This window comes from Aythya ferina (assembly GCF_964211825.1).
Source record: "Aythya ferina genome assembly, chromosome: 24".
In the NCBI taxonomy this organism is placed as follows: Eukaryota; Metazoa; Chordata; class Aves; order Anseriformes; family Anatidae; genus Aythya; species Aythya ferina.
In genome coordinates this window covers 5,529,085-5,543,330 of record NC_140322.1, presented here as the reverse complement: position 1 = coordinate 5,543,330, position 14,246 = coordinate 5,529,085, and the positions used below count along the sequence as shown (strand labels likewise).

Below are 14,246 nucleotides of genomic sequence, written 5' to 3'. Positions count from 1 at the left end.
GTACAGCACTGACCCTTGTGGAGAGACCGTGGGTCAGCATCTCCAGCAGGAGGAGGCAGAACTTCAGTGCCTGAATTGGGATCTTCAAAACGATCTGAAGCCCTTACTGGGCAAACCTCTGACCACGAAGGTTTTGCACGTGCCGGTGAGGCTTCCCCTCTGAATTCAGACACGAGGCACAGATGGGAACGGCGTGCTGACCCCTTCCCTTGTACAGCCGTTGGCAGGAGCTGCTCAGGACACAGTTTGTCATTTTAGTGTCTGTGTTCTGACTCTCACCTGCTCCAGGCTTCTGAAAACAAACGCTAACTCCAAGTGCTTCGGATGCAGCGCAGAATGCCGGTACCCCACGCTTTGTTCAGTGTTACCTCGGGTATCCCGCTCCTCCCAGCAGCAAGGAATTTGGGTCACATCAGAGCTCTGGCTCCAGGAGGAAGGCAGGTGGAGGAACCGATGGCCACGCTGTTGGCAAGGCAGCCCAGGAAGGAGGGGAAGAGGAAGTTCTCGGGTCGCTTTCTCCTTGAGAAAGCCAAGGTTTGGCACCAGCTCGGGAGGTGTCAGAACGTGCTTGCCCAGCTCAGAGACAGGGAAACTTAATTAGCCCCGTATTGGATACTTAGTTCTCACCTAGTGCTTCCTGCGGGCAAGCTTCCTCCAGGCATTGTTGGCAGAGGACTGCAGTTCACTCCTTTTTGAAACATTTTTAAATCCTGTTTTGACCCTGTCATTCATGTGGCTGCCAGGTCTGTTCGTGGGGACAGACCTACAGCCCGTTGCCTCGAAGGTCCTTCCTTCTCTTCCTTTGCAAAGATTCCCTGTGGATTTTTCAGGTGACCTGCCCTTGCTGCCTCGTGTTGGTCTCTCAGGTGGCAGATCCCCAAGCCAGAAGAATATTTTTCTGGTGGGAACCCGCTTCCTCCCAGGAAAAATCCCTCTTGCCCAAGTAGCTTGCGGCCTTTGGCCAGCAGAGGGATCCCGAGCCTCACAGGAAAGGGAAGAGCCCTGTGCCGTGCTGCTGCGTGCTCAGAAATCACGGGCAGGGAAATGGTGAGGAGAGGTTTAGCTGGTTCCTGTCAACACTCAGTCTGCTGACTGTGAGTGTTCCCCATCCCCATCACTGGGTAGCAAAGTGCTCTCAGTATGGATGGAAATCTTTAGGGCAATGTGAAAGCACAGGATTTTTTTTGTGGTCTTTATTGCTTTTATATTTTTTTAACCTATACTGAATAGTGATTTTCTGTAATCTCTAAGCTTTTTGTTCTTGCTTCTTGCTGCCTTTTTGTAGTCTGATTTCATCTGGATTTTGTCCCTACCACCGGTGGGCTTCTGTTTAACTCAGTCCTTTGCACAGCAGCAAAGGGCTGTGTGAGTGAGGATGGGGGATAAAGCAATGAAAACTTCACGTGAGCAAAAAGATCTCAGCAGTGGGATTGACGCTTGTCAGTTTTAGGCATTTTGAACACGTGGCGAGGAACGGCAATTGTTCCAGCCTGTTCTGTGCTGAAATCTTGAGCTCAACCCATCTTGGTGGAAGAGGAGTAAATAGAAGCAAAACGGCATGCAGAGGCTGTGCTTCTTTTTTGTAAACTACTTCCTCGGCCGCTTTATTTCATCTTTTGAACCCCCCTTGTTTTTTATGCCTTGCAGGAGGGCTGACAAACGGCAGTGGCCGCTACATCTCTGCTGCTCCTGGAGCTGAAGCCAAGTACCGCAGCGCGAGCAGTGCCTCCAGCCTCTTCAGCCCCAGCAGTACGCTCTTCCCTTCGTCTCGCTTGCGCTATGGGATGTCTGACGTTATGCCCTCTGGCCGAAGCAGGCTGCTCGAAGACTTTCGCAATAACCGGTACCCCAATTTACAGCTGAGGGAGATTGCCGGGCACATCATGGAGTTCTCCCAGGATCAGCATGGATCCAGGTGGGATTGAGAACGTTGCGCTGTGGGGAGCTTTTGGAACGGCTGCTCTTTGATTTAGCGTAGCTGGCACTTTGTGTCACGTCCTGAAGCAAGGAAAAAGGAGGTGTAAAGAGGGAAAGGGGGTGTGAAGAGACAAAGCCAAGTAGTGTAACACTCAGACCTTCCTTTTTAAAGGCTGGCGACAAGTCCTGGTAGCATGACTCCCCTCTCCAAAGATAGGCTTGGTTGCTTCAAAATTTGCCTGGATGCAAGACCTTGCTGTATTACCGAGTTATGATTTGCTTTGCTTAAGATTTTGGGATACAGATGACACGTAGACATAGGTCTCATGACTGCCACCACTCAAGGTTTCAGATCCCTGTGGTACAGGGCACCTGTGATTTAAAGATCTTTGTTCTGTAAGAGCTCAGCGTGTTAGCCTTATGAATGGATTTCTATTAGTGCTTTGAGGGCACAAGTGCCAGTGGCATCATACCAACCTTATTTTTCAGGTTTATTCAGCTGAAACTGGAGCGTGCTACCCCAGCAGAACGCCAGCTTGTGTTCAACGAGATCCTCCAGGCGGCTTATCAGTTGATGGTCGATGTATTTGGAAATTACGTTATCCAGAAGTTCTTTGAAGTAAGTCTTAATTCCTTTCTTCACAACTCCTGTTCTTCCTGCTGTCCTGAGGCACAGGATGAGCTCTTAGAAGCCTTGCCATTTGGCTAAGAGGATGGATGTCTGTCATCGCTGATGTCATCTCATCCCCACATGCTGCTGCATCATTCCTCTTGGGGTGAATGAAATGGGGTCTCAAAAATTCTTATGAAGAGTAAATCCTTGCTTTGAGAGGTGCAAAAGGTATAGGAATAAATAACAGCGCATCCAGGAGATTTAGGGCCAAGGAGACTTCATTTTCCCATTTCCAAGGATGCTGTGCTGAGCAGTCAGTACTCATGTGTTTAGAAACACAACAATCAGCATTCACTGACAGAAAACGTGTAATTCTGTACAAGGAAGGTGAGCAGACAGCCATCTCTGTCTTGAAACTGGTCTGTTCCTTCTACACTAAGCCGTGGTTTTTTATTTATCTTGAATCCAATAACTTCAGAGCCCCAGTCTCAAGGGTTGCCGCATTAGCAGACTGGCACGTTGCCCTGGTGGTTGTAGCACCTTTGACTCTGGAATTTGTCTCAAACATGTCAGGCATGTCAGAGACAGAACAGACATCTCACTTGTGCCTGGTGAGATCTGTTGAGCTATGACTGGTGTTTTTTTTCAGTAGGTGCAGTGTTTCTTGTTTAACACTTTGGCACGACAGGATGGGAGGGCTGCTGTGCTGCTTGGCCGCGTGAGGGTTTTGTGTCTGTAGTGATTGGTTTTAATCTTTCCAGTTTGGCAGCCTGGAGCAGAAGTTGGCCTTGGCAGAACGTATCCGTGGGCATGTTCTGTCCCTGGCTTTGCAGATGTACGGCTGTAGGGTGATCCAGAAGGCCCTTGAGTTTATTCCCCCAGACCAGCAGGTAATTGTAAGTTTCAATTTTAACTTTCTTCTTGATGTTTAACGTTCCTTGCTGTTTGGTGACCCGGACTGCAAACTTCTGTTACTCTTGCTTTTGTTTGTGGCTGGTGTTCTTTTGGTTTGGTTTATGGTGTATTTGTTATGTTTCTTGTGGTTGGTAAGTGTGTGATATGTTCTTGGGTCTCGTTGTCATCTCATTGTCCTACTGAGCACTTAATGGTGTTGGTTCTCCATTAATTCCCTTCAGTCAGGTGATGTAGGCTGGCTGAGGGGGAAATTGTGAATAATAGTGAATAAGGAGATATTTTAAATCCCTTGAAGTAAGCAGTGCCAGAGTTCTACCTTCATTATTCACGGAGATATTGCTGCTTTGATATGTGGGTCAATGTTCTGCTTCCCCACAGAGAGAGGAGAATGAGGAGCCCCTGGTTCCTGCTGAGCCAGGCCTAGCATTGGGAAAGGTGGAGAATAGCCTAAATTCTACTGAAAGCTCGTTAATAAAGCTGTTCCTCTAGGATTTTATTAGCAATGAATTAAGATGAAAAATATGCTACGCAAGCTAGCTAATAAAGGCATTAGGAATCACAATAGAAGAATCTTAATGTGGGTTATTAAGTTAAAAAGCTGAAACAGGATTTAGAAATGCGTGTTGCCTCCGAGTCAAGCCTGAGCGCACCTATTGCCTTAGCAATACGTGTGGCTTTGGGTAACAGTGGAAGTGTGATGGCACAAACTGTGGCACTGCTGGTCCAAGGATTTGCTAATGTCTTCTAGAAAGCTGTCTGGGAGCGCTGCGTGTTCCCGAAATGCCCGTTTTTGTACCAGTAGAATAAGTCCATCGTCCCGTTCCGTAGTGTTGTTAAATTAGTCAAGTGCCATCCATCCTTTTCCAGTTGCTTTCAGCCTGTGTGTTTGTCACATTAGTCATATCTAAAACTTAGCTGCTCCATTTCCTTAATTACCATGTAATATTAGCCTGCATATGTAAGATGCCAGCAAGTTTTTATCCCAGTGCTGACTCCATTTGAGTGGTGTGAAGCTGATACCTGGGAAGTTTGTGAAGTTTGAACATCTCAGATTTCTTTCTTTATGAGGGGAGCAGATGAGGGAATGAGGGACACAAAAAAAAAAAAAAAAAGCTATATATTTGGGGGGGGGAATCTTAAATTTTATATTTGCACATGGGTGTCCTCTTAAAGTTAATGAAAAGTGTTTCATCTTCCTGTAGTATTTTTCTAGATGGTTTCTGTAGCACAGCAGGCTTCATCTCAGCTCTCAGCCACTGGAAAACTTCACTGAGATAACTGAAATACATCAGTGCATCCTTCATGCCTTTCATGTTCCTGTACCGTGTGTAGCAGTGAAAACTTTGCATTTATCAGCCGTGAGTCCTGGTGGTGCTTTCTGTTTGTCTTTCTCTCCTCCTAATAGAACGAGATGGTACGGGAGCTGGACGGCCATGTCCTCAAGTGTGTGAAAGACCAGAACGGTAACCACGTGGTGCAGAAGTGCATCGAGTGCGTGCAGCCTCAGTCCCTGCAGTTTATCATTGATGCATTTAAGGGGCAGGTAAGTTCTTAACCAAGATCTAAGTCTCGTTCTTCGTGTTCTTACGTTGCTTTGAGTAGCACAATAGTGACCGTAACTCATTCAAATCTTTGGGAATTTAAATTTTAGCGAGCATTGGGTGAAAGGGTTATGCAGCTATGTGAGTGAGCCTAGGAACTCTTCGATCACATCTCTGCTTGTCATTTTCATGCAGGTGTATCACAGCAAAGCAGCCTTGCAAAAGTCTGTTCTCCTGGAACATACACTATTTTTGACTGATGGGGGAAAGGAAGTCTGTTATTAATCCATCTTCATAGTAAAGGTGGTGAGCAGAGTGTTTTGTGGTGGGTGTAGGAAATTTTCATTAAGATCTGCTCTGTGGGAGTGGATTATCAGGCTGCTGTTTCCCAAGGATCCCAGACCAGGGGCAAAATAAAAGCTTCATCTAGCAAAGGGCAGTTACTTGTTTTATTCCATTTTTTTTTTCCTTCTTCATTTTCCCTTGTGAATTGATGTTCTGGGTATTAATGCCTTTATTCTGGTTGTAGTTGGCTTGTCTTCCATTCCAAAAGTGCTGTTCAGGGTGTTTCCAGCTTCAGCTTAATTGGCTTTGGTGGGGGACTTTGAAGTACTGAGGGTTTTGCCACAGGGATGTGAGGATAGCCTGGGGTTATTGTAGCAGGAACCAGGCTTTATTAGTTTGGCTGCTCCTGGAACAGCTGTGGTAGTGTGAACTTGCTTGGCTGTGTCAAAACAAGCAGGGCTCTGGCTATAAACTTGCTCAGCAAATCTGCTGGCTAACCTTTAGTTTTGGACCTTCGAGGAGGGAGTTAGGCAAGGCAGAAATACATCTGGGAACTTGGCTGATGGCACTGCAGTTTCTCTGACTGGCTGTCCCAGTTCCATCTGAACTTTCATGTGCAAGATTAAACTTATCACCTCAAGAACGTTTTTTGGTGGTTAATTACATTTTAAAGTCATGTTTTCCTGCACGGTTTATTCAAAATGGTTATTAAAAATTTGTAGACTATTTGACTTCATTGCTTGGATTTGCTATGTTTTTTAATTTATTTTAAGCAAGCAGATAGGACTTCGTGCTTTAGAAAGAAAATTGCACAGCAATAATAAAATGAATAAGGTGTTCTTACCGACAGATTTGATAATCCTCTAGAAATGAGCAAGAAGATTCCTTGTTGTCGCTTCTGCTAAGCACAGTTAAGGCTTTTAAACAAATCTGGGTACTTGAAGAAAATCCTCGTCTGAGCATTTTTAACCTTTCTGTTTCATACTACACTTTCATTACATAGCTGTAATTAGGTAACCGGCAAACTGTGTGCTGAATTTATTCCTCTGAAACTGTTTTAACACCGCTTCCAATAATGCTTGGCTGTCCAAGTGTTCTCTTCATTAATCAAGACACTTTACTGCTTGTGTTCCTGTTTCATGATGGAGAAGCTGAAGCAGGGGTGGGGATGTGATGTGCCTGTGGTCACCCAGGCAGTCCTGGGGCAGCGAGATGTATCCAGTTTCAGTTTGTTACCTGGTGCTGCAAGCAGAGTTCTGCAGCTGGCATTGCCTACCATGCCCAGGAAAAACCACCACGCATTCATTTAATTCAGAAAGGTTTTCAGGACCCACAAAGACTAACAGATGTGTTGCTGCCTGTGCTTGCCTGTCTCCTTGAACGCAGGTTTTTGCGTTGTCTACACATCCATATGGCTGTCGTGTGATTCAGAGGATCCTAGAGCACTGTCTTCCTGAGCAGACTCTTCCCATCTTGGAGGAACTCCACCAACACACCGAGCAGCTTGTGCAGGTCAGTCTGAGGGGATGTGGGTGCTGCGAGATTCGTGGTTGCTGCTTTGTATTAGGAAAGGTAACAGCACGTTTGAGACTGTAGCTGTGGTGTTAGTGGGGCTGTGTGAACATAGGAATTCCGTTCCTGGGGTGGGGTGGAAGGGAAAATGGCAGGCAAGAAATGCATCGTCACTAATTGTTCTGGCTACGTGCAAATATCCAGCAGGTATCAAAGCTGGAGTTGGATCCTGTTCAGAAGGGGTTCTTAAAATGTGTTTTTATGCACATCCCTTCCTGCCCGCCTTTTCTCTTCTTTGCAGTCCGAGAACCCTTTTTTTTTTTTTATTTTTTTTTTTTTTTTAGGGTTCACGCACTGGGGCATGGTGGATCTAACATCAAACAAACCCTGTCCTGTGTGCTCATACATAGCATGTGGATAGTGGGAAGAGGTTGGGTGTGGAGGTGAGGCATCCAAGGCATGCCTCTGGAATTAGAGTGAAATAAACATGTATCTTGTCTGAATATGGACATGTCTAGAATATGAATGTAGATAAGAACAGTATCTTGTAGCTAGAACAAAGAAAAATTGAGAAGAGCAGAGTATTGGCATTTCATGTTAAAGGAAATTGTTTTGAGCTTTATAATCAGGACAAAGATGTAGTATTTTACCTCCTGGTGAAAATCTAGGGTGCATGTTTCTGTAGAAGTATAAAGTATTTGTATGATTTAAACAGTAGATGTTTTAATTAGTGTTTAGTCCAAGTTTGTAAGACTTAATTAATGCACATTGGGAACTAGCTTGGTACTAATGGTTCCTGTCCAGATTTTGTCTCACACTTCTGCTGTCTCTCAAACAGGATCAGTATGGGAACTATGTTATCCAGCATGTACTAGAACATGGTCGGCCTGAGGATAAGAGCAAGATTGTAGCAGAAATTAGAGGCAACGTGCTTGTGTTGAGTCAACATAAATTTGCTAGGTATGAATTTGTTTCTTAAAGTCTTCATGCCCCGTGGGAGTATGGACGTGTGCTAGAGTTGCAGAAGTTAGAGGTGGGGTGTAAGTAGGTGAAAGGAGTTGATAAATAACTTTCTGTTTAACAGCAGAATGCTATTTATAACTGCTTAAAAACTGGGATGAGCAGTCTGCAAGGTAAGTTTTACTTGTAACAAAGGAGGATGAAGAAGCAAAAGAGTAGTTCCAATTCAGGCTCCTGAACTTGACCAACAGTTTGTGTGGTGTGTGGTTTTATTTTTTTTTTTTTTTGTAAGTGATCACTATCCCTTGAATGATAACATTTTAAGAGCCTTTCAGTACCTCTGGGATGTTGTGTCAAGCCACAAGGGAGCTTAGGAAATCGATGTAGCAAGAGTTCTTTTTCATCCTGCTTTTCTTACACAACGCCTTGTGGTCCTTTCTGAGATGCATGCCTGAGGATATCCTCTTAGGGAAGCTGAAGCAGTCTGAGCTTGTTAGACCAGGTGCTATGGAGCTAGTCTTGGGTAGAAGCAAAATTCCTTAATGGATGCAAAAACTGAGTAATGCTTCCCACATTTGTGAATTCCTTTTGTGTGTGTTCCTAGCCATTCAAACATGAAGGCTGATGTCTTCAAAGGCGTAACACACCTCCCTCTTTGCATTGGGTAACATAGTGCTTTAATTCTTATGGGCACAAGGGAAGTATAACATTAACAAGAATTAGAAGAGTGCGGTCTGAACGCTGTTATTTCAGCCTCTTTCTCCCTGCCTTGCCTTGCTCTTTTTTCTAACCTTCTTTCCAGATGGAGTGTTAATTAGCGTATCATGTCCCCCGAGCTGAGCGCTAGTTGTGGCAAATCACTTGGTGATTTTATGATTCGGGGGTGCAGCAGATAAGGCTAGCAAAACTCTTTTCTCTTTCGTATATCCTATTTAACTCTGCTCTCTGGAGAGCAGAGACTAGTCATCTAATGTATTCAGGAATTTGGGAAGTTCTTTGCTAAGTTCTTTCATTCCTGAATCATATTTCCCTGTTGTTATAACCTTGGACCTCTGTTCCTGCCGAGCTCCACTACTGAGAAAGCCAAACAAAGAGCAGCGCATCTGCTTCTCTAATGGGCGTGCTGTGAGAACAGACATTGATCTCCACTACAGCGTCACTGTAGAGACAGACAAATAAATCTGGGTGAAATAAAACCTGAATTGGTCCTCTACCCAAATTCTCACTCAGATCCTGAGGTCCTTGGACCTGTTTGTTTCACATTACTCAACTTCTGCACCAGCAGATACCTCTTTCCCAAATGGTCTGCCCTCCTTAGAAGCTTGAGGAGATCTCCTTGGGGTGGAACGAAAAGCCCAGTGGGGATGTTGCGTGCTCACTGCTCGTCCTCTTATTGTTACAGCAACGTTGTGGAGAAATGCGTTACCCATGCCTCCCGCACGGAGCGTGCCATGTTGATCGATGAGGTGTGCACTATGAATGATGGCCCTCACAGTGCCTTATACACCATGATGAAGGATCAGTATGCCAACTATGTGGTACAGAAGATGATCGATGTGGCAGAGCCATCTCAGCGCAAGATTGTCATGCACAAGGTAAGCAGCTGCTGTCAATTGATAAGGGTACAGGGCTTGTGCTGGAAGAAGTGGCACTGCCACACTGGTTGCAGGGAGAAACGAAGGCTGAGATAATTGTTTTTGCCTTTAGAACTTCCTAACGACCCAGGTATTTCAAAGTTGCAGGAAAGTAGTAGTTGGAATATATTCATGTTATATGAATTAATGAGATGCCGTTTGGACTTAAAACTAGCTGGTTGCTTCTAGCAATCTTCTCTGACCTAGTAACCCAGTTCTGCACTTGTGGCGTAGTGAGCGATGATAAAAAACGCTAAGATGTCTCCTGTAGCAGTGCCACCAATTTGGTGCCTGGCGAGGTGCCTTTTGAAAGTCTGGCAATGATGACACACTTGCCCTCTCTGAGAAGAGCGTTTGCTAATGAGAGATGTGTTATGTACTCAGCGGAGCTGAGCCAGACCTCGGAGCACCTCAAGCACTAACGCAGAACTGCTGGCTGCCTCTCGAAGGGCTGCCAAGCTCTGCCTGTCACTTCGTGTCCCAGCTCTGCAGCGCTGATCAGGAAAGTCAGGTTAGCCGTTCGCATCGTGCTAATGGGGCACGCGTGGTGCTCCTGTAGCTGCTGAGCCCGGAGTCATTAATCAAGTCCCGTGTTTCTCGGGTTTGGATATGTTTTTGACGAGAAACTTCCAGGGATTAGCACTACGCTGCAGTGTTGGAGTGTGTAACAGTTTGAGGACTTCCTGTTTGTCAAAAATGAAGACATTTGGGAATTCAGTAAGCATTGCTGCCAGTCCTGCCTTCCAGGGCTTATAGGGCTGCTCCACAAGGGTGGGAGGCTCTAAACATCAGGTGATGTCTTCATTTTCCTGCTTTATAAACAACAAACACGCAATTGAAATAATCAAGTAGGCTAGTTCTTAGGTTTAGGAATCATCCACAGTAGTTACTTTAAACCAAAGCCTGTATTAGTCCAGAAGAAAAACAAACAAAAGTGTACAGCCTCACTGGAGCAAAATGACCCGTAGCTCTGCTAATCTGTGAGATGTGTGCACATACATTTAAAATCTTTACCGACACGTTCCTGTTCTTGTCAAGCGGAGTCTTTTGAATAATATGCTAATCAGGTTATCAGTGTGGCTGTCAAAAATAGAAGCAGGATGACAGCTAAATAAGACTGGCTGAATGTGAAGATGTTAGCTGCGTTACCGAGCTGAATGAAAGCCTGGGAAAACTGAGTGCATTGCCCGTTGGTTTGGGATTGTAAAAATTGTTCGTAGTGCAAACAAGCAGTTTGCATCGTGCTTTTAACAGCACTTTTTTCTAAATAAAAATAATCTTAACAGTCAGTTCTGTCATTTAAAAAAAAAAAAAAAAGGCTTAGAAATGAAGATGAACAAAGAAAGTGCTGTTGGACTTGGGAATGTTCTCCTGTAACCTCAGTGAAGCAGCCTGACCTCCTTGGGAATGCGATGTGGGGAGGGCCGAGACATAAATCCAATTTTTACAAAACTGATTCTTGAAGTCGAGTAAGAATTCAAACAGCTAGTGACTGAGCTGATGGATAGGATGAGTATGGGGTGGACTTCCCATGGGAGTTCAGTCAGTTCTGGCTAGGGCAAGCAATGGTGATGTGTCCGCCCCAGGAGCAGGGGAGGAGAGGGGAGGGCTGTACGTCGTGTTCTGGCTGCTCCTCGTCCTGTCTGCACTTTCCACCATGCAGTAAAAAGTCCGTAGTAGTTGCCTTATCAGAGGAACTTGCTGGTGGTGTGGGATAGTAACAGTAATGAAAATAAATGGCTCTTAGGTCTCGTTGCTCTGAAGCTCATCAGGAGAACTTCAGCAGCACAAGGACGCTAGTGCAGCTACTACAGAGGTTTTCCTCATCTGGTTCTTCCAGTAAAAGTGGCTTTACTCCAGCTACAGGAATTCTGGTGGAGCTGCAGATGACTTTTACTCTGAAATAGTATGACTGTGTGAAGTCTGCGTAAAAATAAGGGAAAAAGGTGTATTTAGGTTCAGAAATTAAACGGCTGTTCAGCCCAGGCTGCTTGCCTTTCCCACTATCTCTCCAAATATACTGCTGAAATTGATAGTGGGAGCCCTTCTGGGCTTTGAGCCCTTCAGAAGCTGAGCGTGGAAGGAGGGTGAGGCCCTGCTCAGCTGTCTCACTTCTCGGGGCTGCTGAGGTGCAGTAAAAGCTGCTCAGCTGTACCACCCCTTGCAGTGTATTTTCTGTGGTAGCAGTCAGTCTGTCCCCAGGCCAGAGAGGTGGAGGTGGGCAGGGGGTCAGAGTACCCTTGGGAAGCTCGAGCATCCAGGAGTCCTGTCTTGCCAGCCTCGCTTTGGACAATGCTTTAGGTTCATCCACGAGACAGGGATTCAGCTTGATCCTGTATTAGGCCTCAAGATCCCACCTGCTTGACCAGGAATTCATTTTGCCATTAACCTGAAAAATAACATCAGTGAGTTACGAAACGTTGATTTGGTTCACAGATTGAGGTGGTTACAGCAAAGGGTACCCTACTCCTTGAGGCATTTTCAGGTCACCTGTGCTGGCGCTGGCCATGGTGTGGGATGGGATCGCTGCGGCTGCGGGTCAGGTCACCAACCCCAACCCCTCTCTTTTGCCTCCTAGATCCGGCCTCACATCGCCACCCTGCGCAAGTACACCTACGGCAAACACATCCTGGCCAAGCTGGAGAAGTACTACATGAAGAACGGGGTTGACCTCGGGCCCATCTGCGGCCCCCCCAACGGCATCATCTGAGGCGGCGCGCTGCGGGGCTCGCTGCCAGCAGGCACTCGTTCACAACCAGCAACCCACCTTGTTCCAGTACAGTTAGAAAACGGTCTGTGGTTGCTAAACTACTAAAAGAAAAAAAAAAAAAAGGAAAAGAAAAAAAGAAAAGCCTTTGTAAATTTCTTTAATTTTATTATGCATAACATGTACTAATTATTTTTTTTAATTAACTAATTGCCCTGCTGTTTTACTGGTGTATAGAATACTTGTACATAGGTATCAAATGTACATGGAAGGCCACATTTTTGTTCACTGTTGTATCTATATTCCAAATGTGGAAACTTTCAGGGTGGTTGGTTTGAAGAAAAAAACAAACAAACACGTTTTTAATTCATCTGCCTTGCAGGCAACTTTTTTGCAAATACCTGTTTTTTCTCCTTTTAGTCAAAAGTCAGCAAGAATTTTTGAATTTTAGTTAAATGGCACAAAGGATGCCTTTAACACTGTTTATAAATATAAAAAAAATTCAACTTGCTAAAGCTTCAGTTTAAAAAGAATTAAGTTTTTGAAACTTTTTAATTGCTTTTTTTTGTTTTGTTTTTTTTTGAGTATAACATGCTAAAGGAGGTAGCTTAGTGGTCGTTTTTGGAAGAAAACGTACACACCCAGAAAGTTTTTAAAGCAAGGGGGCGGGGGGCGGGTGTACTTGTTTACTGCCTACTCAGTTTGTTCTGTTAACATTGAGAGACACAATTTGATTATTTAGCATGAGGAAAAAAAAAATCCAACTCGGCTTTGGTCTTGCTTCTATAAATATATAGTGTATACTTGGTGTAGACTTTACATATATAAAAATTTGTAGTATTTTCTTGTTTTGATGTCTGATCTGTATCTATAATGTACCCTAGTAGTGGAACATACTTCTGACTGTACAATTGTACATTTGTAAACCTCTGTAATGTAAATGTGGAGAAGTTTGAATCGACATAAACCCGTTTTTTGGTAAGAAAAAAGAATTAGCAAAACCTGTGCATTTCAGTGTATATTCACACCTTTTATGGTCGTAGCATATAGTGTTGTATATTGTAAATTGTAATTTCAACCAGAAGTAAATTTTTTCTTTTGAAGGAAATGTTCTCTTTATACAGCCTAGTTAATGTTTAAAAAAAAAATTGCTTGGTTTTATTTGTCACCTAGTTGAACAGTAGCGATCCTTTCTAAATGTTATACAAAATGATTCAGTTCAAAATAGTGTTTTTTTGAATCTTAAAAAGTAATGTTTTGCTTATTTTGTGACAGTAAGAAACAAAAAGTGCAAAAGTACAGAATCCCCTAGTTTTCCTTACAATCAGAGTCCCTTTTCACCTTGTAAAGTGTGAATCACCTTCCCTTTTTGTACAGAAGATGAACTGTATTTTGCATTTTGTCTACTTGTAAGTGAATGTAACATACTGTCAATTTTCCTTGTTTGAATATAGAATTGTAACACTACACGGTGTACATTTACAGAGCCTTGTGTATATTTCCAATGAACTTTTTTGCAAGCACACTTGTAACCATATGTGTATAATTAACAAACCTGTGTATGCTTATGCCTGGGCGACTATTTTTTGTAACTCTTGTGTAGATTGTCTCTAAACAACGTGTGATCTTTATTTTGAAAAATACAGAACTTTGGAATCTGGCTTGGTGCTTTATTTGGACGCTCTGAGTGGAGTGCCACCGCCACACCTCCCTCTCTGCTTTCGCCTTCCTTTGCAAGCCTCCAACTCCTCTGTGAGCAGCAACGTGCAGAGACGAGGGAGCAGAGTGAGTGCTTGGTGCTGGCTTAGTGCTGCTTCCCCCTTCTGGCACCCGTCCTGCTGCTGTCTGGGGCTTGCTGGCCCCTGCCTGACCTGTGCTCTTGGGATTGCTAAACCTCTTTGGAGCCTGTACCAACTCAAAGCAAACACAACATCCATCCTCTGGTGGTAAGTTCAAGCTGAACGACCACCTTCTGTAGGTAAACTGCCTCTTGGTCGCTTTTTAAGCACTGCAGCTCTTGCTGAGAAGGGCAGGGAATAATTTTCCCCATTACCTCTTGTGCTCTACTCATGCTTTCCTTGGCTTCTGTCATCCTCCTCTCCACCCTGCCCTTGTTGCAGTCCAGGACTGTCACTCCAAGGAGCTGCTAGTTGTGCAGAAGC

The 14,246-nt window shown here is 44.5% G+C and overlaps 1 protein-coding gene across 10 annotated transcripts in view; it reads left to right on the top strand.

The window, feature by feature from the left end:
* Nucleotides 1-13,744, top strand: part of PUM1 (pumilio RNA binding family member 1) — a 71,230-nt gene extending 57,486 nt beyond the window's left edge. For 6 of the 10 annotated variants that reach the window (XM_084497402.1, XM_084497401.1, XM_084497397.1 and 3 more), the window contains exons 15-22: nucleotides 1,648-1,915; nucleotides 2,407-2,536; nucleotides 3,292-3,426; nucleotides 4,851-4,988; nucleotides 6,658-6,783; nucleotides 7,622-7,743; nucleotides 9,146-9,338; nucleotides 11,956-13,744. In XM_084497402.1, the coding sequence (XP_084353528.1) occupies nucleotides 1,648-1,915; nucleotides 2,407-2,536; nucleotides 3,292-3,426; nucleotides 4,851-4,988; nucleotides 6,658-6,783; nucleotides 7,622-7,743; nucleotides 9,146-9,338; nucleotides 11,956-12,087 (1,244 nt within the window). In that variant the 3' untranslated portion in view covers nucleotides 12,088-13,744. The remainder of the gene's footprint in view (nucleotides 1-1,647; nucleotides 1,916-2,406; nucleotides 2,537-3,291; nucleotides 3,427-4,850; nucleotides 4,989-6,657; nucleotides 6,784-7,621; nucleotides 7,744-9,145; nucleotides 9,339-11,955) is intronic. The other 4 variants (XM_084497403.1, XM_084497398.1, XM_084497404.1 and 1 more) reach the window with 1 other exon arrangement.
* The last annotated feature ends 502 nt before the right edge of the window (nucleotides 13,745-14,246 follow it).